The sequence below is a fragment of the Desmodus rotundus genome, chromosome 2, assembly GCF_022682495.2.
Source record: "Desmodus rotundus isolate HL8 chromosome 2, HLdesRot8A.1, whole genome shotgun sequence".
NCBI lineage: Eukaryota > Metazoa > Chordata > Mammalia > Chiroptera > Phyllostomidae > Desmodus > Desmodus rotundus.
Window position 1 is genome coordinate 103,141,462 of NC_071388.1, and position 22,818 is coordinate 103,164,279.

At 39.0% G+C, this 22,818-nt stretch overlaps 2 protein-coding genes across 21 annotated transcripts in view; one reads left to right on the forward strand and one right to left on the reverse strand.

The window, feature by feature from the left end:
• The window catches only part of IQCG (IQ motif containing G), a 120,331-nt gene that overhangs the window by 84,071 nt on the left and 13,442 nt on the right, over nt 1-22,818 (forward strand). The gene's annotated exons all lie outside the window — the stretch shown is intronic.
• The window catches only part of LRCH3 (leucine rich repeats and calponin homology domain containing 3), a 144,221-nt gene that overhangs the window by 9,126 nt on the left and 112,277 nt on the right, over nt 1-22,818 (reverse strand). For 5 of the 14 annotated variants that reach the window (XM_045185982.3, XM_024578226.4, XM_045185975.3 and 2 more), the window contains exons 13-17: nt 21,675-21,722; nt 20,684-20,737; nt 13,522-13,593; nt 1,944-1,992; nt 1,191-1,298 (exon numbers count right to left, since the gene is read on the reverse strand). In XM_045185982.3, coding sequence (XP_045041917.2) covers nt 1,191-1,298; nt 1,944-1,992; nt 13,522-13,593; nt 20,684-20,737; nt 21,675-21,722 — 331 coding nt within the window. The remainder of the gene's footprint in view (nt 1-1,190; nt 1,299-1,943; nt 1,993-13,521; nt 13,594-20,683; nt 20,738-21,674; nt 21,723-22,818) is intronic. The other 9 variants (XM_045185986.3, XM_045185980.3, XM_045185978.3 and 6 more) reach the window with 7 other exon arrangements.

Below are 22,818 nucleotides of genomic sequence, written 5' to 3' on the forward strand. Positions count from 1 at the left end.
GTTTTAATTATGCTAATTTTCAAACATACAAAATCAAAGTGAGAATGCTAGGAAAGAAACCCCAACAAATGTCCTTTACGCATTTGGCTCAACCACTTTTGTTTGATTATGTCCATTCATAATGTTTTTATTGAAAAATAACACACATTTAGAAAATTACACACAAATCATAAGGGAGAAGCACAATAAATTATCTTCGCAAAGTGAACACAAGCAGGTCAATAAATGCAATGTTACCAACAACTAGAAGCTCCTCTCAATCTCCCTACCCATTAGTACATAAAGGTTACTTCTGTGTACTTCCTGACTTCTAATACCAGGTTAGTTTTGTCCATTTTTGAACTTTTTATAAATGAAACCATATTTATGTATGCATGCTTTTGTCTGCTGCTTTTAATCAACATTATGAAGATGTGTCCATGTTATGTATATTAATTTGCTCATTTCCATATGGTATCCCAATGCACAAATATACCACAATTTTTTACACATTCTATTATTGATGGACATTCAGTTTGGGGCTATGATGAATAATGCTGCTGTGAATATTTTTGTACATATCTTTTTGTATACATGTGTACATATTTCAGAAAGCAAAATTGCTAGTCACAGCATATACAAATGTTCAACATTAGTAGGTAACGTAAAGAGTTTTCCATTCTAATTTACAATTCTATCAGCAGTAGGTCTCTGGTTTGACTTTTACATCTCACTGCAAGTGCATCTATCAGTTACATTAAAAGTAGCTTTGGACTTGAAAGCTATGTTTTTAATTTCAGGCAACTTCTTTGGGGATGGGACAGAAATTTGTCATATTAAGTAAAAAAAAAAATGAGGCCAGGTAGATGTAAAAAAATTACTGATTCATTTATTTAAGAACACAGAAAACAGCTTTTGTTAACAGAAAAATCTGAAATAGAGCTCATTATAGAGAGGAGGAACATTCCCTAAAGGCCTGAAAGACTATTTTATTTGTTCAAATACTATACCCTGCTTTTAGGTGGTACAAAGAAACTTTCTAATTAAAACAAATTCAAAGTCGTCTCCTACTTCAGTGTCAGCGAGACTACAGATAAATGCAGAGCTTAAAGCTTTTGCTAAGGTGACATCTCAGGGTAGAAGTATGAAAGCATGTAACAGTGTCATTGTATAAAGCCTCCCCTCCCCTGCTTTGAGTCACATCCTCCCACCTTTATTTGTTTCCGCTCTGACAGCTGATCGGAAAAGGAAGCTTTCCGGGCGCTGGGGTTGGTTTCTCTGCATAGCAGCAGGAAAAGAATATGCAGGGAAATGATGAACTAAATTGGTGAGGAAAGAAAATTAGATAAAAAGAAATAGAAAATCATTAAATATGTAACAGACACATGTCACTCACCCAAGGTCAATAAATGGAAAATAAAAAATAAAATCAAACATGGCAACGAAAGATAATTTTGTCAATACAAAATCTGGTACAGAAAGTAACCCTGTCAGTAGGAAGGCTGCTTGTATGTATGTTTAACTGTCGTGTTATTTTTGGTATATCCGGAAAGGCAGAATGAGTGTTACTACACCGAATATGGTCCCTTGCAAACAAACCTATAGCGCCGCTATTGCTCATGCTCATCTGTTCATATCAAACTGCTGAATAGTTGAACAACCAGCTGAATTAAAAAGTTGAAAATGTGCAGAAAGTTCCCAATTTTGCATCTGATTTCTCATCTCAAAAAAGGAAGCCACAGGTCTCTCATAGGTAATTTGTCAGCTAGGTGGATACTTGAAATATTGGGAGGGAAATACTTTGTAAATACATGATTGTCTAGCCACTATGCAGTATACCTGAAACTAATACAAAATAATACTGAATGTAAACTGTAATTGAAAAAAAAGAAGTACTTTATCAGGAAAATCCTGGTAAAGAATTATAATCTTGATGTGGTGAATTGCACCTTTGTGTCCATTACCTGTTTCCGCTGTAGGTGAACTTGATACAGTATTACATCTGTCATCATTCTGTGGAGAAATAGAAAACTAATTATTTGAGAAGAGATACTCTCTGCACTTTTGACAACTTTGGGATTATAAAAGAAAAAATCCATGCAACTCTCCTTCAAAATTAAGTCTAGAAATGGTGATTTAGCCTAACATATTAATTCTGTATGTTTGTTCAAAGGCCAAATTTTTATTTTAATTCTATAGAACACAAGGTATTGTAGCCTCTAAAGACAGTCCTATTACACAACAGGCCTTTCCTGTGCATCCTAAGGTAGAAAACTTTACTGGTAAATGTATAGGAAAGAATAAAATTTTATTTTATAATAGATTTTTTCTGGTATAATTTCTAAAGTATTCCCCCACCCTTCTCTGGAGAATAAAATTTAATGTGTTAAGAGTGATGAAGGTTTCTTCATTTCACTTAGGAAATAAGGTGTTTAAATATTACAGATAGCTCTATTCCCAGACTAGTATTTGAGTCCAAGATGTTTTTAATTCATTGAACAAAGGAAGAAGAGCTAGGTAAACTGGTATAAAGCTTACCTTAAAAAAAGAAAATATAGTTAAGTTAATTTAAAAAGAAGTACCAGTTGATTGGGTTAAAGATGTTGCAGACTTGGCAGGGGAACAGAATCAAGAAAAGCTGGAATAACAACAGTTTTTCAGGTCTTAACATCTAATTATACCCAACAATTTAAATATAACTTTATAATAACTAGGACACATTCTTGAACTAACAAAATGACTTTAAAACACACACACACACACATCTGCTCCCATGTTTTTTCTCTTTTTTGGTTTCAATATTTGCAGAAATCTTTTATATCTAATTGGAGATCAGTCTGATGAAATTACTGACAGGGAATTTTTCACTGCTAAAATAAATGAATGAATGAATGAAGAAAGCCATACTATTACGTAAATTCTTGGATTGATCTGAAAGACAATTTTGTGGTAACTATTCCTTGGTTTGACACTCTTAGGTTGAGAATTATGACTTAAAGAGCAAGCTGCATTCTTTAGTGAAGCAATGTATTATTTCTTCATTAGTTAAAAAGACATGTTCATCAAGTCTACGGACAGCAATAAACTAATTTAGAATGTTGAGATGAAATGGAAATTTAAGTAAATTGAAAAAGCAACAGGAACTAGTGAAAGAAATGAAGAGGCAATGAGGCAAACCTGGGTGTCTTTATAAGGAAAAGACTATCCTTTTTTAAGAATATGAGATAGGAAGAAGAAAGCTATTTAGCTAAACAAAGATGTGTTCCAGGACCAATGGCACAAACAGGGAAAAACAGTAGAGATTATTCCAAATATAAAGTAAGAATATCTTAAAAATATTTAAAAAGACTTATTAGTAGGAATTAGGCTAAGGAATAAAGGGAAAAAAGTTAATAAGCAACTCTTAGATGAGAGAAGAAACAGTTGAAAATAATTCCACTGAATGGCAGAAAATGTTCTCTACTTCCAAAAACACCAAAAGACAAAACACAGGAGTAATGAAAACCGAAACTAGACGTCCCATATAAATGGCAGCAAAGGTAAATACAGCTTGCCTTCTTCTACAACCACATCAAAATCACACCTAAAATATCACTCAACAGTCAGAAATTGAGTGGAATGGAAGTCTGCCAACTACGGAATTAAAGACCACGTCCAACCAGACTGGTAGGAGGGCAGAAACACGGAACGGGTGTCACACTCATGTGTGGTGGATAAAAACTCAGGAGGGATATCAAGGGAGTGAGGAGTCCCAGCCCCACACCAGGACCCCCAGCCCAGGGTTCCAGTGCCAGGAAGGTAATTCCCCATAAGTTCTGGCTGCAAAGGACACTGGGGATTGAGCTGATGGAAGAAACTTCTAGAGTCCCAAGCATTTCCCCTTCAAGAACCCACACATGAACTTACTGAGACTTATTCCCTCTGAGCTCCAGCATCAAGGTAGCAGGCTTTAAAGGCACCAGTGGCATACAGGGAGGAACTGAAGTATCTGACATCAAGGTGGGAGCTGGGGGAGCAGCTTTCTCCCAGAAAGAAAGGCCAGTAGAGGTCATTGTCCCTTGTCCCTTTTCTAAGCCCTCCCCCACACAGAGCCATAGATCTGGCAGGTGGGGGCCATATCTGAGACTCCATCAACCTGGCTAACACTGTATGTCCTGCCCTGAAGATCCCCTGAGACTCCAAGCCACCCAACTTGCAGGCTCACCCAGCTGTTAACCTTGACTTTTCCATATGAATGACTGGTTTTGGCTCCTGCTTCACAACTTCTTAAATCCTTTCAAACAAGAAACAGCTGGCATCAGTGAGCCCCCATCCCCCTTACTCTACCTAAGTGGCTCCAGGCCTGGTACTAGCAGCAGCCAGACTAGATTCACAGTTTTGCTTGGCCTGGAAATCTCCAAGCCCAGCACAAGTAGCATCCACGTCAGATTGCTTTATAGCTTATGCAGAGTGGCCCCAGACAAAACACAGGTTGGAGCTGACCTTGGCTTGCATCACCTGGGGAAACCCCAGAGCCTGCACACCCAGTGGACAGCTACAGACCATGTTGGAGCACCACCACCCTGCCTCTGGGCAGCTCATTCTCTATGGAGGGTGGGGGTTGGTGGTCAGTGGTCAGAGCCAGTCCTTCAAGCTGATTGGCCTGGGTAAACCCTTCCATGGACCTGCTTTCAGTAGTCAAGGCTCAACTACAAGAGGAGGGTATATGCAGCCCACACGAAGGGGGTACCTCGAGTACACAGCTTGGGTGATCTGGGAGGCTGTGCAACTGGACCCTACAGTACAACTACTACAATAGGCCACGCTACGAGGACAGGGAGTTGAAACAGCTCCACTGAATACATAGAAACAAACACAGAGAGACTGCCAAAATGAGGAGACAAAGAAACATGGCCAAGATGAAAGAACAGATCAAAACTCCAGAAAAAGAACTATACAAAAGGGAAATAAGCAGTCTATCAGATTCAGAGTTCAAAACACCAATTATAAGGAACTGAAGAAACTTAGAAAGGACCTCCAGAGCATAAAAGAGATCCAGTCAGAAACAAAGGATACACTAATTCAAATAAAGAAAAATGTACAGGGAAACAACAGTGGAGGGGATGAAGCTGAGAATCACATCAATGATTTGGAACATAACGAATTAAAAAAAAAACAATCAGAACAAGAAGAAAAAATAATTTAAAAAAATGAGGACAGTCTAAGGAGCCCCTGGGACAATTTCAAATGTGCCAACATCCAAATCATAGGGGTGCCAGAAGGAGAAGAGGAAGAGCAAGAAATTGAAAACTTATTTGAAAAAATAATGAAAGAAAACTACCAGAGAACCAAGATGGCGGCGTAGGTAGACACACTGCGCCTCCTCCCACAAAACAGAACTGACAGAAAATTGAACAGCAAGGAAGTCCAACACCAAGGAAATAAAAAATAAACATTCATCCAGACTGGTAGGAGGGGCGGAGACAGGCACCAGGGCGGAGAGGACTCGCGTGGCCGTGGCGGGACCGAGATTGGCGGAGTGTAGGACGAACGGGGCAGGCAGTCCGACCACTAGCAGACCCTGCTGCCCCACATTCGTGCACAGATAAACCGGACAAACGGCGGGGAGCAAAGCAGACCGCGCAATCCAGGGCTCTAGCGCGGGGAAATAAAGCCTCAAACCTCTGATTGAAAACTCCCGTGGGGGTTGGGGCGGCAGCGGGAGAGAATCCCAGCCTCACAGGAGAGGTCGTTGGAGAAACCCACAGGGGCCTAGAGTGTGCACAAGCCCACCCACTCGGGAACCAGTACCAGAGGGGCCCAGTTTGATTGGGGGTAGTGGAGTGAAAGATTGAGGTTTGGGGGAGAGTGAAGCGGGCGCCATTGCTCCCTCTCGGCCCCTCCCCCACGTACAGCGTCACAGCGCAGCGACCACCGTTACCCTGCCCCAGGGAACACCTAAGGCTCCGCCCCTTAAAATAACAGATGCGCAAAGACAAAAAAAAAAAAAAGGCCCAAATGACAGAACACTTCAAAGCTCCAGAAAAAATACAACTAAGCAACGAAGAGATAGCCAACCTATCAGATGCACAGTTCAAAACACTGGTTATCAAGATGCTCACAGAATTGGTTGAATCTGTTCAAAACCCAGATGAAAAAATGAAGGCTATGCTAAGAGAAACAAAGGAAAATGTACAGGGAACCCATAGTGATGCGAAGGAAACTGGAACTCAAATCAATGTTGTGGACCGGAAGGAAGAAAGAAACATCCAACCAGAAAACAATGAAGAAACAAGAATTCGGAAAAATGAGGAGAGGCTTAGGAACCTCCAGGACATCTTGAAACGTTCCAACATCCGAATTATAGGGCTGCCAGAAGGAGAAGAGGAAGAACAAAAAATTGAAAACTTATTTGAACAAATAATGAAGGAGAACTTCCCTCATCTGGCAAAGGAAATAGACTTCCAGGAAGTCCAGGAAGCTCAGAGAGTCCCAAAGAAGCTGGACCCAAGGAGGAACACACCAAGGCACATCATAATTACATTACCCAAGATTAAGCACAAGGACCTACATCCAAGATTACTGTATCCAGCAAAGCTATCATTTAGAATGGAAGGGAAGATAAAGTGCTTCTCAGATAAGGTCAAGTTAAAGAAGTTCATCATCACCAAGCCCTTATTATATGAAATGTTAAAGGGACTTACCTAAGAAAAAGAAGATCAAAAATAGGAACAGTAAAAATGACAGCAAACTCACAGTTATTAACGACCATACCTACAACAAAAACAAGAGCAAACTAGGCAAACAACTAGAACAGGAACAGAACCATAGAGATGGAGATCACATGGAGGGTTGTCAATAGGGGAGTTGGAGGGGGAGAGGGGGGGAGAGGTACATAGAATAAGTAGCATAGATGTAAGGTGGAAAATAGACAGGGGGAGGGTAAGAATAGTGTAGGAAATGTAGAAGCCAAAGAACTTATAAGTATGACCCATGGACATGAACTATGGGGGGGGATGCGCAAGGGAGGGGGTGGGCAGGATGGAGTGGAGTGGGGGGGGAGAAATGGGACAACTGTAATATCATAATCAATAAATATATATATAAAAAAAAGAAAACTCCCACGTATTTGGTGAAGGAAACAGACATGCAAGTCTAGGAAGCACAGACAGTCCCAAACAAGATGGATGCAAAGACACCCACTACAAGACACGTAATTTAAATGCCAAATGTTAAAGATAATGAGAAAAAGTTAAAAGCCGCAAGAATAAAGTAGTTAGTTACCTACAGGGGAGTTTCCATAAGACTGTCAGTTGATTTCTCAAAAGAAACTTTGCAAGCTAGAAAGACTGGCAAGAAATATTCAAAGTCATGAAAAGTAGGGACCTACAGCCAAGATTGCTCTGCCCTGCAAAGCTATCATTTAGAATGGAAGGGCAGATAAAGTGCTTCCCTTCAAAAGAGGGAGAGAAACATCTAGGCATAAGCTCTGACTGGGAATCGAACCAGCAACCTTTAGCTTTGTAAGACAATGCCCAACCAACTGAGCCACACTGGTCAGAACTACTTGTTCATTTTCTTTTCATAATAGATGCTTTTATTTTCATTTATTTATCTGAAAAGTCTTGATGAAAACTCTCATTTCATTTTTTTATGGTTATTGCTTTGTGTCCTCAGAAACCATATCCTTTTCCAGGTCAAGTTTTATAGTTTTAGTTTTTGCTTATTCTTAAACATTCTATAAAAAGTTAGCTTAGACAGAGGCATAGACACACTGTGCCTCCTCGCACAACCAAAAGAAGGACAACAACAAATTTAAAAACAAAAAACAACCAGAACTGACAGAAAATCGAACTGTATGGAAGTCCGACAACCAAGGAGTTAAATAAGAAACATTCATCCAGACCAGTAGAAGGGGCAGAGATGGGCAGACAGGTAGAGAGGACTCACGTCCAGGCAGCAGCTGGCAGAGCAGGCGAAGCACTGGCTTGCAGACTGGGCAGTCCCACATTCACGTGCAGATAAACTAGGAGGAACAACTAGGGAGCAACACAGACGGCAATACCCAGGGTTCCAGTAAGGGGAAATAAAGCCTCAAAGCCTCTGACTAAAAACACCTGTGGAGGTTCAGGCGGCACTGGGAGAAACTCCCAGCCTCACAGGAGAGTTCGTTGGAGAGACCCACAGGGTCTTAGAATGTACACAAACCCACCCACCCAGGAATCAGCACCAGAAGAACCCAATTTGATTGTGGGTAGCAGGGGAAGTGACTCAAAACCAGCAGAGAGCGGAGCAAGCAACATTTTCCCCCTCGGACTACTTCCCCACATACAGCATCACAATGCAGCAACGTGGGTTGAGCCACCCTTTGAACACCTAATGTTCCGCCCCTTACTACGTAACAGGAATGGCAAGACAAAAACAATGGCCCAAATGAAAGAACAGATCAAGGCTCCAGAAAAAATACAACTAGGGAAGATCACAGAGAGATAGCCAACCTACCAAATGCAGAGTTCAAAACAGTGGTAGTCAGGATGCTCACAGAATTGGTTGAATATGATTGCAAATTAGAGGAAAGAATGAAGGCTATGCTAAGTGAAATAAAGGAAAATGTACAGGGAACCAATAGTGATGGGAAGGAAACTGGGACTCAAATCAACAGTTTGGAGCAGAAGGAAGAAAGAAACATCCAACCAGAACAGAATGAAGAAACAAGAATTCAAATAAATGAGGAGAGGCTTAGGAACGTCTGGGACAACTTTAAACTTTCCAACATCCGAATCATGGGGATGCCAGAAGAGGAGAAAGAGCAAGAAATTGAAAACTTATTTGAACAAATAATGAAGGAGAACTTCCCCAATCTGGCAAAGGAAATAGACTTCCAGGAAGTCCAGGAAGCTCAGAGAGTCCCAAAGAAGCTGGACCCAAGGAGGAACACACCAAGGCACATCATAATTACATTGCCTAAGATTAAAGAGAAAGAGAGAATCTTAGAAGCAGCAAGAGAAAAGGAGACAGTTACCTACAAAGGAGTGCTTGTAAGACTACTAGCTGATTTCTCAAAATAAACCTGGCAGGCAAGGGGCTGGAAAGAAGTATTCCAAGTCATGAAATGCAAGGATCTACATCCAAGATTACTCTATTCAGCAAAGCTTTCATTTAGAATTGAAGGGCACATAAAGTGCTTCCCACCCAAGAAAAAAATTAAGGACTTCATCATCACCAAACCATTATTACATGAAATGTCAAGGGGACTTATTTAAGAAAAATAAGATCAAAACTGTGAATAATAAGTGGCAATAAGTATGTTCTATCAACAATTGAATCTAAAAAACTAAGTATAAAAGAAAAGAGACAAAATCTTGGATATGGAGAGCATTTTAATGGTTGCCAGATGGGAAGGGGTGTGGAGGAATGGGTGAAGTGGTGAGGAGATTAAGAGGTACAAGTAGGTAGTTACAGAACACCCAGAGGGATGTGAAGTCCAGTACAGGATATAAGAGTAGCCAAAGAATTTATATGCATGACCCATGGACATGAACAATGGTGTGGGGATTGCCTGATGGAGTGGGGCTCAGGTGGAATAATAGGGACAACTGTAATAGCATAATCAATAAAATATACTTAAAAAAATTAAAAACGAAGTCAGAATAGAGGCAACTTTTAAAATGATTTAAAAAATGTACTTTTATTAAAAGTATAAATCTCAGTGACTTGCATTCTAGGATACTAAAATAATTAGTTCAAATCACCTGCAAGCCATTGACTAATTTGAGAACTATTGGAAAATGAAGAGCAAAAAACAGGAAACTGATATGAAGTCAACTTTTATGACTTGTTAAGCAACAAAAGAAATAAAATCATTCCTAAATATAGTGTTTACCTGCTGTAAAGTATATGTGATACCAACAAGTAAAGAATAAATCTTTTTAAAGTAATCACTTGACAGTGTAGCAGGTCTGATAGAAAGGTAGACCATCACACAATTTTCGGTTCATTCACCTGGCCTTTGTCAAATATGATTCTTGGTAGAATAAGCCCCAATGCCCTAAGGTATCCATTGAGTATAATGAATTTAACTTCTCTTCTCCACAATTAGAATGCTACTACTTATATAACTTCCTTGAAAGAACTTTGAAAAAAGTCCCTCAAATAATTTTCTGTGTTGCTGCTCAAATAAGGGATCTAGTAGAGGCAGACTAGCAAAGGGTTAACACAGAAGAGAATTATAACGTTTCTTCATGAGTGATACAGGTACCTGTAGCATCAGACGGAAGGTTTTATCAAGTTTACAGATGTTATAAAGCTGGAGTCAGCATTTAGAAGGACATGAAGTAGAATTTTAAAGTACTCTGGTAAATTAGAGAAGTGAAAGTGTCCAAAAGCAAAATTAAGTATTCTGGAAAAAAAATACAAGATGTGGAAATTAACTATCATTTAGGAGTATTACTAAAACATTTGAGAATTATAGTAGACACAGAGCAAAATGAGTATCAAAACAGAAAAAGCCAATGTAATTCTTAGTAAGACATGTGAAAGACCCTTGTTTCGTGCTCAGCACCAGGTGAGCTCCAATGATGGATGTATTTGTAGCTCGGGACTGTGGAACCAAAATGGAAGACAGAGAACTTGTGAAAGTTCCTCAGGAATAACAGGCTGGGAAAGACATGTAAAAGGAACAGAGTTTATTTAGGGAGAAGACAAAGGTAGCATTGTTATAGTTTTCAAATAGGGTCTGGCACAAATAATGCCCCTTCTTTATTACAAAATCTTTTAATACAAAATCTGCATGTAATTCTATAATATAACAATATCACATTCAAGCACACTGTATGATATTTTAGGTGAAATGTTCAAAATAAAACTATAAATTACTACACCCATATTATTACCCTACCAACAATACTCAAGCAGGTGTTACTTCTGCCGGATCTATAGAATGATTCTTACATAAAGACTGCTATTTACTAGAAAATCTCCACTCTGGAAAGAAAAGAAGAATTAAGTGTTAAACAAAGAGGACAGACAGGCGTTAGAAAAGGAGAACTTTTAAACAGTGAGGACTATTAATCACTTCTTATGTATCATATGATAACACACATGGAATTACCATCCCTAGAAGCCTTCAAAAAAGAATATACTACAGGTTCTTATTTAGGTTTCTACACCATATGATCTCTGGCACAACTATTCCAACTTCGCTGCTAATCACAAAAGCAGCCACAGATAACACATAAACAAGTGGGAATGACTGGGTATCAGTAAAACTATTTACCAAAACAGATGTCCTAGGGGTCATAGCTTATTGACCCCAACTGTAGAGGGTGTTGACAGTTAATAGTTTTGGAGACTAGGACTCAAAATATTTTACATTAGACATCAAAGCCAAAATAAAATGACTCATGACAAAAGAATAACTATTGATAGGAAAATTAGAATGACATTTCAATTAGAATAAGAATATAAAGAATTAACACAGTATTTATGACTATCTCTGGCATGATAAAGCTTTCAAAAAATTTCAAGTGAATTAATGTTAAACTCAAACAGTTTTATAAGCTTACTGTATTTCATGCAATCCTAGATTTCAGATTGCTTGCTATTAGACCAATCCATTGGAAAAGTTAAGACCTGACCTGCACTATGGGAAATTGATGACTTCTGGCCAAGATGGAGGTATAGGTAGACACACTGTGCTTCCTCACACAACCAAAAGGACAACAACAATTTAAAAACGAAAAACAACCAGAACTGAGAGAAAATTGAACTGTACGGAAGTCCAACAACCAAGGATATAAAGAAGAAACATTCATCCAGACCAGTAGGAGCGGCGGAGACAGGCAGCCGGGCAGAGAGGACTTGGTGGCTGGTGGACCCAGTGAGGTGGTGGATTGTAGAGTGGAGCAGGCAAAGCTGCAGCTGGCCGGCAAGGCAGCAGCTGGTGGACCAGTTGACATCCAGGCAACCCAGGGCTCCAGTGCAGGGAAATAAAGCCTCAAACTTCTGATTGAAAATACCTGTGGGGGTTGAGGCAGCAGCAGGAGAAACTCCCAGCCTTACAGGAGAATTCCTTGGAGGGTCCCACAGGGGCCTACAATGTACACAAACACACCCACTCAGACAGCAGCACCAGAAGGGCCCAATTTGATTGTGGATAGCGAAGGGAGTGACTGAAATCCGGCAGAGAGTACAGCAAGCACCATTGCTCCCTCTCGGAACCCTCCCCCACATACAGTGTCACAGTGCAGTGACCACCGTTACCCCACCCTGGTGAACACCTCAGGCTCCTCCCCTCTACATAACAGGTGCGCCAAGACAAAAAAAAAAAAAGGCCCAAATGAAAGAACAGATCAAAGCTCCAGAAAAAATACAACTAAGTGACAAAGAGATAGCCAACCTATCAGATGCACAGTTCAAAACACTGGTAATCAGGAAGCTCACAGAATTGGTTCAATTTCGTCATAAATTGGATGAAAAAATGAAGGCTATGCTACGAGAAACAAAGGAAAATGTACAGGGAACCAATAGTGATGGGAAGGAAACTGGAACTCAAATCAACGGTGTGGACCAGAAGGAAGAAAGAAACATCCAACTGGAACAGAATGAAGAAACAAGAATTCAGAAAAATGAGGAGAGGCTTAGGAACCTCCAGGACATCTTTAAACGTTTCAACATCCGAACTATAGGGGTTCCAGAAAGAGAAGAGGAAGAGCAAGAAATTGAAAACTTATTTGAACAAATAATGAAGGAGAACTTCCCCAATCTGGCAAAGGAAATAAGACTTCCAGGAAGTCCAGGAAGCTGAGAGAGTCCCAAAGAAGCTAGTCCCAAGGAGGAACCTTAGAAGTAGCAAGGGATAAGGACACAGTTACCTACAAAGGAGTTCCATAAGACTGTCAGCTGATTTCTCAAAAGAGACCTTACAGGCAATAAGTGGCCGGCAAGAAGTATTCCAAGTCATGAAAGGCAAGGACCTACATCCAAGATTACTCTATCCAGCAAAGCTTTCATTTAGAATGGAAGGGCAGATAAAGTGCTTCTCAGATAAGGTCAAGTTCAAGGAGTTCATCATCACCAAACCCTTATTATATGAAATGTTAAAGGGATTTATCTAAGAAAAAGATAAAAAATATGAACAGTAAAAATGACAGCAAACTCAGAGTTATTAACAACCACACATAAAGCAAACTAAGCAAACAACTAGAACAGGAACAGAACCACAGAAAGGGATATCACATGGAGGGTTATCAATAGGGGAGTGGGAGGGGGACGGGGGGGGAAGGTACAGAGAATAAGTAGCATAAATGGTAGGTAGAAAATAGACAGGGGGAGGGTAATAGTACAGGAAATGTAGAAGCCAAAGAACTTATATGTATGACCCAAGAGCATGAACTATATAGGGGGGAATGTGGGAGGGAAGGGGTGTGCAGGATGGAATGGAGAGAAGGGGGGAAAATGGGACAACTGTAATAGTGTAATCAATAAAATATATTTAAAAAAAAAAGATCTGCATTATGTAACCCCTCCCCAACGTTCCCGGTGAATTACAATAACAAAAGATACCTTAACAAGTGTGAAGGCAGACGAATGAGGCAGGGCAGCAGCACAGCCCACTTGATTCGACCCTGACAGTGACTAAATTTCACAAGAGAAAGAAGAAACAGAAGGCAGAATTTTTGTCAGCAAAACGTCAGGCAGGGAGGCAGGCAGATCTGGTCAGTAAAATTATAAAAGGAAAGGTCATTGACAAATTTTCAAATGGTCTACCAAGATATTAGGGCAGAGAGAGAACATTTGGGAGGGAACATAATTTATAAAATAGTTTTTCACTCGTATAATTCAAACTATTTCAACACCTCACACCACATCAAGAAATGAAGAGCATGATGTTAAAAAAAATTCTACACAGAAATAAAACAAGAAACATCAATTTTTTTAGTAAAATAGCCTTGAAACTAATTGAGTCCTGTGCCATTCCTATGACATAAGAGAAAAATCCAAAGAGCTCATTTTATTTTTTTCATGGCTAACAGATTTTTAAAGATTGACTATGCTATTACAGTGACCCCAATTTTTTCCCCTTACGAACCCCTCCCAGAACTCTCCACTCCCTCCAGTGACCCGCCCGGCTTTGTTCATGTCTGTGGGTCCTGTATATAAGTTCTTTGGCAACTCCATTCCCATACTTGCTCCTCATCCCCTTGCCTATTCCGTAACTACCTATTTGTAATTCTTAATCCCTTCACCTTTTCCCCCCATACCCCCAGACCACCCTTACTATTGGCCATCATCCCAATGTTCTCCATATCTATGACTGTTTCTGTTCCATTGTTTGCTTAAATTTTTAAAAAGTATATTTTGTTTATGGTATTACAGTTGTCCTATTTTTCCTCCCCTTTATTCCCCTCTATCAGGTACCTCCCATTCCCTCCAGCACTCTCTCCCCTTAGTTCATGGATCATGCATAAAAGTTATTTGGCTATTCCACTTCCTATACTGTTCTTAATATCCCCCTCTCTATTCTTTACCTACCAACTTGTGTTCCTTAATCCCTGAACCTTTTCTCCCATTCTCCCTCTTCCCCTCCCAACTGATAACCCTCCAAATGATCTCCATATCTACAATTCTGTTTCTGTTCTGCTTTTTTGCTTAGTTTGTTTCTTAGATTCAACTGTTGATAGTTGTGAATTTGCCATTTTAATGTTCATAGTTTTTATGTTCTTTTTTAAAAATGTCAGTTTAACAATTTCATATAATAGTGGTTTAGTGATGATGAGCTCCTTTAGTTTTACTTTGTCTGGGAATTACTCTGTGCTTCGATTTTTAAATGACAGGTTTGCAGGGTAGAGAAATCTTGGCTGTAAGTCCCTGCTTTTCATGACTTTGAATATTTCTTGCCAATCCTTCTAGCCTGCAAAGTTTCTTTTGAGAAATCAGCTGACAGTCTTATGGAAACTCCCCTGTAGGTAACTAACTGCTTTTATCTTGTTCCTTTTAAGTTTCTTTCATTATCTTTAACATTTGGCATTTAAATTATGTGTCTTGTAGTGGGTATCTTTGCATCCATCTTGTTTGGGACTGTCTGTGCTTCCTGGACTTGCATGCCTATTTCCTTCACCAAATACATGGGAGTTTTCTTTCATTATTTTTTCAAGTAAGTTTTCAATTTCTTGCTCTTCCTCTTCTCCTTCTGGCCCCCTTATGATTCGGATGTTGGCACATTTGAAGATGTCCCAGGAGCTCCTTAGACTGTCCTCATTTTTTAAAAAAATTATTTTTTCTTCTTGTTGTTCTTTTTTTTTAATTCCTTATGTTCCAAATCATTGATGTGATTCTCAGCTTCATCCCCTCCACTGTTGTTTCCCTGTAAATTGTTCTTTATTTCACTTAGTGTATCCTTTACCTCTGCCTGTGTCTTTTTTACGCTGTTGAAATACCCCATGAGTTCCTTGAGCGTCCTTATAACCAGTGTTTTGAACTGTGCATCTGAGAGGTTGCTTATCTCCATTTTGTTTAGTTCTTTTTTGGGACTTTTGTTCTTTCCTTTGGGCCATATTTATCTCATTTTGGCATCCTTCCTGTCTTAGTTGTGTGGCCTATTGTAGAAAAGTGCACCAGTAAGTTGCATGTGGGAGAGCCATACGTAATCATCAGGGTGGGGCAAGCCATGTCACCACTCTGTGGCTCTGTGTGGAGGAGGGCTCAGAGAGGGGACAATGCTGCTGCCTGGGCTCTAGAGTTTTGTCCAGCAGGAAACTGTCTCCCGAACTCCCCCTTATGTCAGTCACTACAATTTCTCCCATATTACACTACTGCCCTTAAAGCTCTTGCTGTGGTGTTGAGCCCCAGAGGAAGTGAGTCTGCGTTAAGTCTTAAGTCTGTTGCGGGCTCTGTAAGAGGAGAGTCCTGACAATTCTGCAGTTTCTTCCACCACCCCAGTCCACACTGGTTTTTACAGCCAGACGTTTATAAGGTCTTATCTTCCTGATCCTGCAACTGTGGGTTGGGTGGTCTGGTGTGGGGCTGGGATCCCTTGCTCTGTAAGCATCCCTCCTGATGTTTATCCACCACATATGGGTGTGGGACCAGCCTGTTTCACATCTCTGCATCTCCATCCCACAACCCATCTGGATGAATGTGGCTTCTTTAATTCCTTGATTGTTAGACTTCCATAAACTCGATTTTATGATTCTGGGTGATATTTGTTTTGTAGTCTACTAGTAATTTTTGCTGTAGTTGTGTGAGGAGGTGAGCTGTGTTTACCTATGCCTCCATCTTGACCGGAAGTCACTTAGGGTATTTTTTTAGATTCAGTTGTTGACAGTTATATATTTATTGCCATTTTAATGTTCATAATTTTTATCTTCTTTTTCTTAAGTAAGTGCCTTCAACATTTCATATAATAATGATTTGGCGATGATAAACTCCTTTAGCTTTACCTTGTCTAGGAAGCACTTTATCTACCTTTTGATTCTAAATGCTAGCTTTGCTGGACATAGTAATCTGGGTTGTAGATTGCTTTGCATCACTTTGAATACTTCTTGCCTGCAAAGTTCCTTTTGAGAAATCAGCTGACAGTGTTATGGGAATGCCTTTGTAGGTAACTAACTGCTTTTCTCTTGGTGCTTTTAAGGTTTTCTCTTTATCTTTAACCTTTGGTATTTCAATTATGATGTTTCTTGGTGTGGTCCTCTTTACATCCATCTTTTTTTTTTGGATTCAAAAAGATCATTTTGACTGAGAACTAGTATGAAGTAGAACAATATTTTTTTCAATATTAATCCAAATTCAATTTAATAGCTCTGATTTTAGAAGGCAAAACATGAGAATTCTGCATCACCCCTTAAGGCAAATTGTTTCTGCCTCTAAGAAAGTCCAAATGACCTATAGGAGGTTAAGTAGAATTTTCCTTATCCTTTATCCATTCACCAACCTGCATACAACTAGTTAGATATATTAGAGTAAGTATTAGCATTTGTTGTACACAATTTTGATTACAGATAAAAGCTGCTCAAACCATGAAAAATTTTTTCATTTGGTGGGAAATGGAAATCAGAGAAGACAGGACTTTCACAAACCGTGTTGGATAAGATTGTACCTATTAAAAGACAACAAAATGTCAACAGCTTAATGATAATAAAGGCTTTTATTAGTTAAATAATTTTTTGAAATTTAAATTAGGGTCACAAATATATGAATCATGGGATAGATGAACAAAAACATATGTGAGTGTTTAGAAAAGAGGTGTGTAGGTGATCAATAAAATAAATACAACTACTTTTAATAAGAGATGATATACAGCAATATCTCCCCACACGCCCATGTATGTAATGTATACTGCAATGTAACCTACCTTAAGCCAGAAAAAACTGAAGAAATGTACCAAAGAACAAGATTGTGACAGCAGCAATACAATGTGTATACGTTACCTGTTGAGATTTCCTGGGCCTCCTTGTAATCGCATGTACTGGAATTACTGTCTATTTTAAATATAAAAAGGCTAAAAGCCACTATGTTGGCAAAGAAGGAGAAAGGGAGTGGAGGGAAGAGAAAGTAGGTAGAGATGGAATACAGATGCAGATGGGACATAGAAGCAAGCCATAGAAACCTGAAGAGCAGCCCAAAGAGAATGTCAGAATAACTGATATTAACTATTACTAATACTTACTTCAAATTCTATATTTCAAGTTATTTAAAGTTCAATAAGTATATTGTTATAATTATTGAAATTCAACATTTACCCTGCATTATCAGCAGACCTTTTCATCATGAAACAATTTAGTGAGGATTATTAGATACATAGCATTTATGGGTTCATTCAGGAAATACTTATTGAGCACGTAATACATCCCAGAAACTATGATACGGGTTGACTACATACATGTAAATGCAACAGAGAATATCCCTGGGCCCATGAAGCTTACAGTATTGTAGTTTAATAAGGGGGAGATAGACAATAATAAACACCTACCTAAAAGTACTATAAAAATTAATAATAGAGACATAAACTTGATTTGAGGGTGGAGAGTTGCAGAAAAGCCATTTTAAAGAGGTGACATTTGAGCTGATACCAGATAGATGAGAAAGAATTAACCACAGGGTAAATACTGGGAGGAAAAGGCATTCTAAGCAGAGGAAATAGCATTTGCAAAGGTAGGTAGCAAAGGACTTGCTAGATTTGGAAAGCTGAAAACTACTGGTATACATGAACAGAGATGAGACAGACAGTAGTCAGAATAGGTAAGAGCTTATAGGCCATGTTAAGAAGTTTGGATTTCAGTCTAAGAAACTTGTAGGCCGTATTAAGAAAGATGGACTTTATTTTACTGTATGAAGCCACTGAAGAGTACTTTTGGAAAGATCAATGGTAGAGTTTAAAATATGACTTTTTTGCAGGGTTGGACACTAGTTTACAATCAAAAATATGTGACATGGACCTTTCATTTTTTTCTTTTTACTAGAAAACAAATCCATTTTCTTTCTTAAAAACTTTATTTATTTTATTTTTTGAGAGTGGAAGGGAGAGAGAAGGAGAGGGAGAGAATCATCAGTGTGTGGTTGTCACTCACACATCCCCTACTGGGGCCCTGACCCGCAACCCAGGCATGTGCCCTGACTGGGAATCGAACTGGCACCCTTTGGTTCACCAGCCAACACTATTTCTTTTAAAAATGTTTGTTTATTTTTAAAGAGAGGGGAAAGGAGGGAGAAAGAGAGGAAGAGAAACATCAATGTGTGAGAGAAATATCAATCAGCTTCCTCTTGTACGCCCCCAACTGGGGACCTGGCCTGCAACCCAGGCATGTGCCCAGACTGGGAATGGAACTGGTGACCTTTCAGTCTGCAGGCTGGTACTCAATCCACTGAGTCATAATAGCCAGGGTTATTTAGTTTTCAGTAAGTTTAAGTCCCTGAGAGGTACAGCATTACACAGATTCTGTGTCCAATGGCCTTAGCAGGAAAGTTGCTTCGGAATTTAGCACGAACCATGCCACTTTCCATGAGCATGAGTTACCTTCTCCCAGACTACTCTGGTTTTGTTCGGTTTGCTGCCAGGAGTCACTGTGTTGTTCTTTGCTGTGTATACATAAGCACATCCCTTACCTAGAGAGAATTCGGTTTCTCCTTGACCATTAACTCCTTCAGTTTCAAGAAGAGCTATGTGTTCCCTCTGGTCCAGAGACCTCGCTTATAGCTGGCAAAAATGGCCCTGGACCACAGCCTTCCAGACATATTTGTTGTTACAGAAGTCCTGTTCCCAGCAGGCCCCCTCAGACTCCAGGATGGCAGAAAGGGTAAAGACCATCTAATTTAGGTGAGCCATGAATACTCGTAACTAAAGGACAAGTGTTTGTGCTTTGAAATGGCTGAAGGGAATTTTGTTGTTTTTCCAACTTCCACTTTTTCCTTGACATAAAAGTCTGGAAACTCAGACTTATATCACTTACTATACATGTTATTAAACCTCATCTTGGGTTTCCTAAATTGCTTTTTAATATAGTGTAGGAGGGAATACAGCATGGTGTTTAATGAAGGTTTTCAAGTCAGCCAGATTGAGATTTAAACCTAGCCTGGCACTTAGCAGCTGTGACCTTGGACAAGTCATATTCTGGGTAAGACATTCTGTGCCTCAGTAATCATCTGTAAAGTGGTGATAAGCTGAACCTTAAGGTTGCTGTGAGGAGTGAATGAGATAACGCCGGTAAAGTGTCCAAATCATCACGGGCGCTCAATATTTTTCTGCATTAATTTAAACTAGTTGCTTCTCATGCCAATTAACTTCCACTGAAACTCCAGAAGCTGCTGGCTACATCCATCTATAAGGCTGCCCCGTTAAAATGTGCCTTTTCTATTTCAAAGGAAACGATGACCTCAGAACACATACAAATTTGAACAACAGAAGTTTATGTAATAGGAATGTCATGCTTAAGTACACAGTTCATTCGGCAGCACACACAACGGGGGCAGTTACTGCACGAGAGAGGAGTTGATAGACAGCAGACTTTTTTGAAAACTGCTAATTTTCAATACTACTGTGAAAAAAAATACAACATGATTGAAAAATTATGTAAATGGTTAGAATTATCTTCCAAGCCTGATAACAGTAAAACTATCGAATAAGTTCTCATGTTATACTGATTTTCAGCTGATAAACAGGCAATAGAAGTAAACCAGTGTTAAAAATGATCAGTAGATAGCATTCCAAGAGTTAACGTTTCCCTGAGTTTAAAAATAGGCATGGAGGGATAATCTTGAGATGTAAGTCATTTTTTAAAGTTTGAGATTTTTAGTAGCTTAAGATAGATGACAAAATAGGATGACAAATACACAGTTTTATGATTAGCGTCACGGAGTAAAGAAACCCATTTAACACACGTGACTCATTAGCTAAATTAATGATTAACAAAGTAAGTGCGCCTGGAATTAGAAATGACATTTAAAAAACTCCCAACATACATACAAAGCCAATATGGTTCTCAATGCAAATGTTTTACTTTTGAAAACATTAACAAAGATATTTCAGCCACAGCTGCAGAACACTGGGTCACTGTGTAAATCATGAGTAGTAATGTAGGAAAACAGTTCTAGCCATTTTGTAAAGCATTTAATAAGGATGCCATAATGTTTTATGATATTTAGATAATTTTTGAATGAGAAATACAATAGCTATTCTCCAATCTCTAGACACAGCAATTTAAAACTCCATTTTGTGCAAGGTTCTTACCACTAACAAGGCACTATCATCAGTGTGTTGAGACCTTCTGGATGGGAAGGGACACTGGAGAGGTGGAGAAAATGAAGCAGTGTCAAAAATAAACTGCACACATGACACAGTTCACAAATACACAAAGAGACATATTAAGACATACTTGTGAAGATGCTAACATACAGGACCACATTGAATATAATTTGGAATTGATATACCACTATAGCTAATAACTTGGTTCTGAGTAATGATTTTCTTCCAAAGAGCCTGAACAATTTCAAATATGATCTTATCCCTTAAAAGCTTTCTAAACCAAAGTGGTAACAGGAATTAATTATTCTTCTCACAGAAGAGAAAGCCAGAATTTGTTATTTAGTGAGCCAATAACAAATAAAAACAATAAATTCAAGAGTCATGATTTCTAGTCTATGCATCTCTTTACCACCTTTCTCAGACAAAACAAGAGTATAATGGAAAATTTTAGAATTGTTATTTTCCTGAGAAGCTTTAATTTTTAGATAATGAATTCTCCAGAATTACCATCAAGAAGGAAATGTGGGATAAGAAAGGAAGAGTGCATTAACTAATGTGGACAAGTATAATCAACAACACATACACTCTGGAAATAAGTGCTGAAGTTGAAAATACTATGTAGAGTTTTTTTTTTAAATACTGACGCCATCCACCTGTGCTGGATACACGTCTCTCTCCGGACTAGTTCTCACTACCTGATATAGTTCCAAAATGGGCGTGGGAGGTGATACCTCTGGTGGGGATGGAAGGGAAATACTCTCCAGATGGATGTGTATACTTTAAAAATTCCCTGATCTACCGATTCTGAGGAACTCCCTGGCCTGTGTCTTCTTCCCCTTAATAAACAGAATTTTGTGAGGAGAAAAGAGAAAATAGCAATATTTAGATCATTGAAAACACATGATAATCACGAGCCAAACATTTCATTTCCATTGAAATAAAAAATTCCAAAGTAAAGGTGATTATATAGACTTACCTCGCCATCAAAGGAGGGTTGTTTTTGTGGACTGTGTGATGCTTTTTGCTATAGACCCCCAGCCCCCCCCCCCAAAAAGGGAAGTTGATTAGAATCTGGAACACTAGAAATGATAAATTCTATTTACTAAAATAATTGTATTAATTTCTGTATCTCTCGTGTGTAACGTTTTTCCACACATACTGGTTAGAAGATACTGCTCTTTTTCTTAAGTAACTTACAGTTGAAATGAGGAAAGGCAGTAAAATGATGAACAGTATCTTTATGTCTATAAGCATCTATAAACAGACATTTAAAAATCTATTTTTTATACATACATGCAAAGAAACAGATTCACAAAGTAGTGAATTTTCACTATATTCTCTCGGGGGAATTGTTCTCTCTAATGATTTCAAGCACCACTAGAATGCTAAGAGCTTTAGCTCTCATTTATCAGCCAAATTTCACATTTGCATTTCAACTGCCTGTGGAAACACTCTACTTGGAAACTCCACTCTCACTTTGTGTTCAACACGTCCAAACACAAATTCCCAATTTTCAAAACCAATTGGCTCTTTTCCCAATTTGCGAATTTCCGTTATGACGTTAAAAACCAATTACACCATCTGTATAGTCAGTGCTTTACAATGGGTTCTCACATACAGTATCTCAAGTGATTCTTCCTCTTCCTCTGTGAGATAAACAAATATCATTATTTAAAGATGAGAAAATTAAGGACAAGAAGGGTGATGTGGTAAGTGCAAGGTTGCAAAGTTGGTAAATAGCATAACTGAGATTTGCACCTATGTCTTCTGACTCCAAATCCTACATTCTTCCCAGAACGCTAGACTCCTATTAAAACCAATTTTTTAGCCTTAAGATCTTGCCCTGCCTGGTGTGGCTCAGTTGGTTGCAGCTTTGTCCTGTTAACAAAAAGTTGTGGGTTTGATCCCTGGTCTGGAAGCATACGGGAGGTGGCTATTGATACTTCTCTCTCCCATCAATGTTTTTCTTTCTCCCATCTTCTCCCTCTGAAAGCAATGAAGAAATGTCCTCGGGTGAGGATAAGAAAAAAGTCTTGCTTTGGGATTCCACCCCCTGCCATCATCTTCAGTGAGTTAGGCAACATTCACTACACATCTACATATAAGACATGATGATGCTT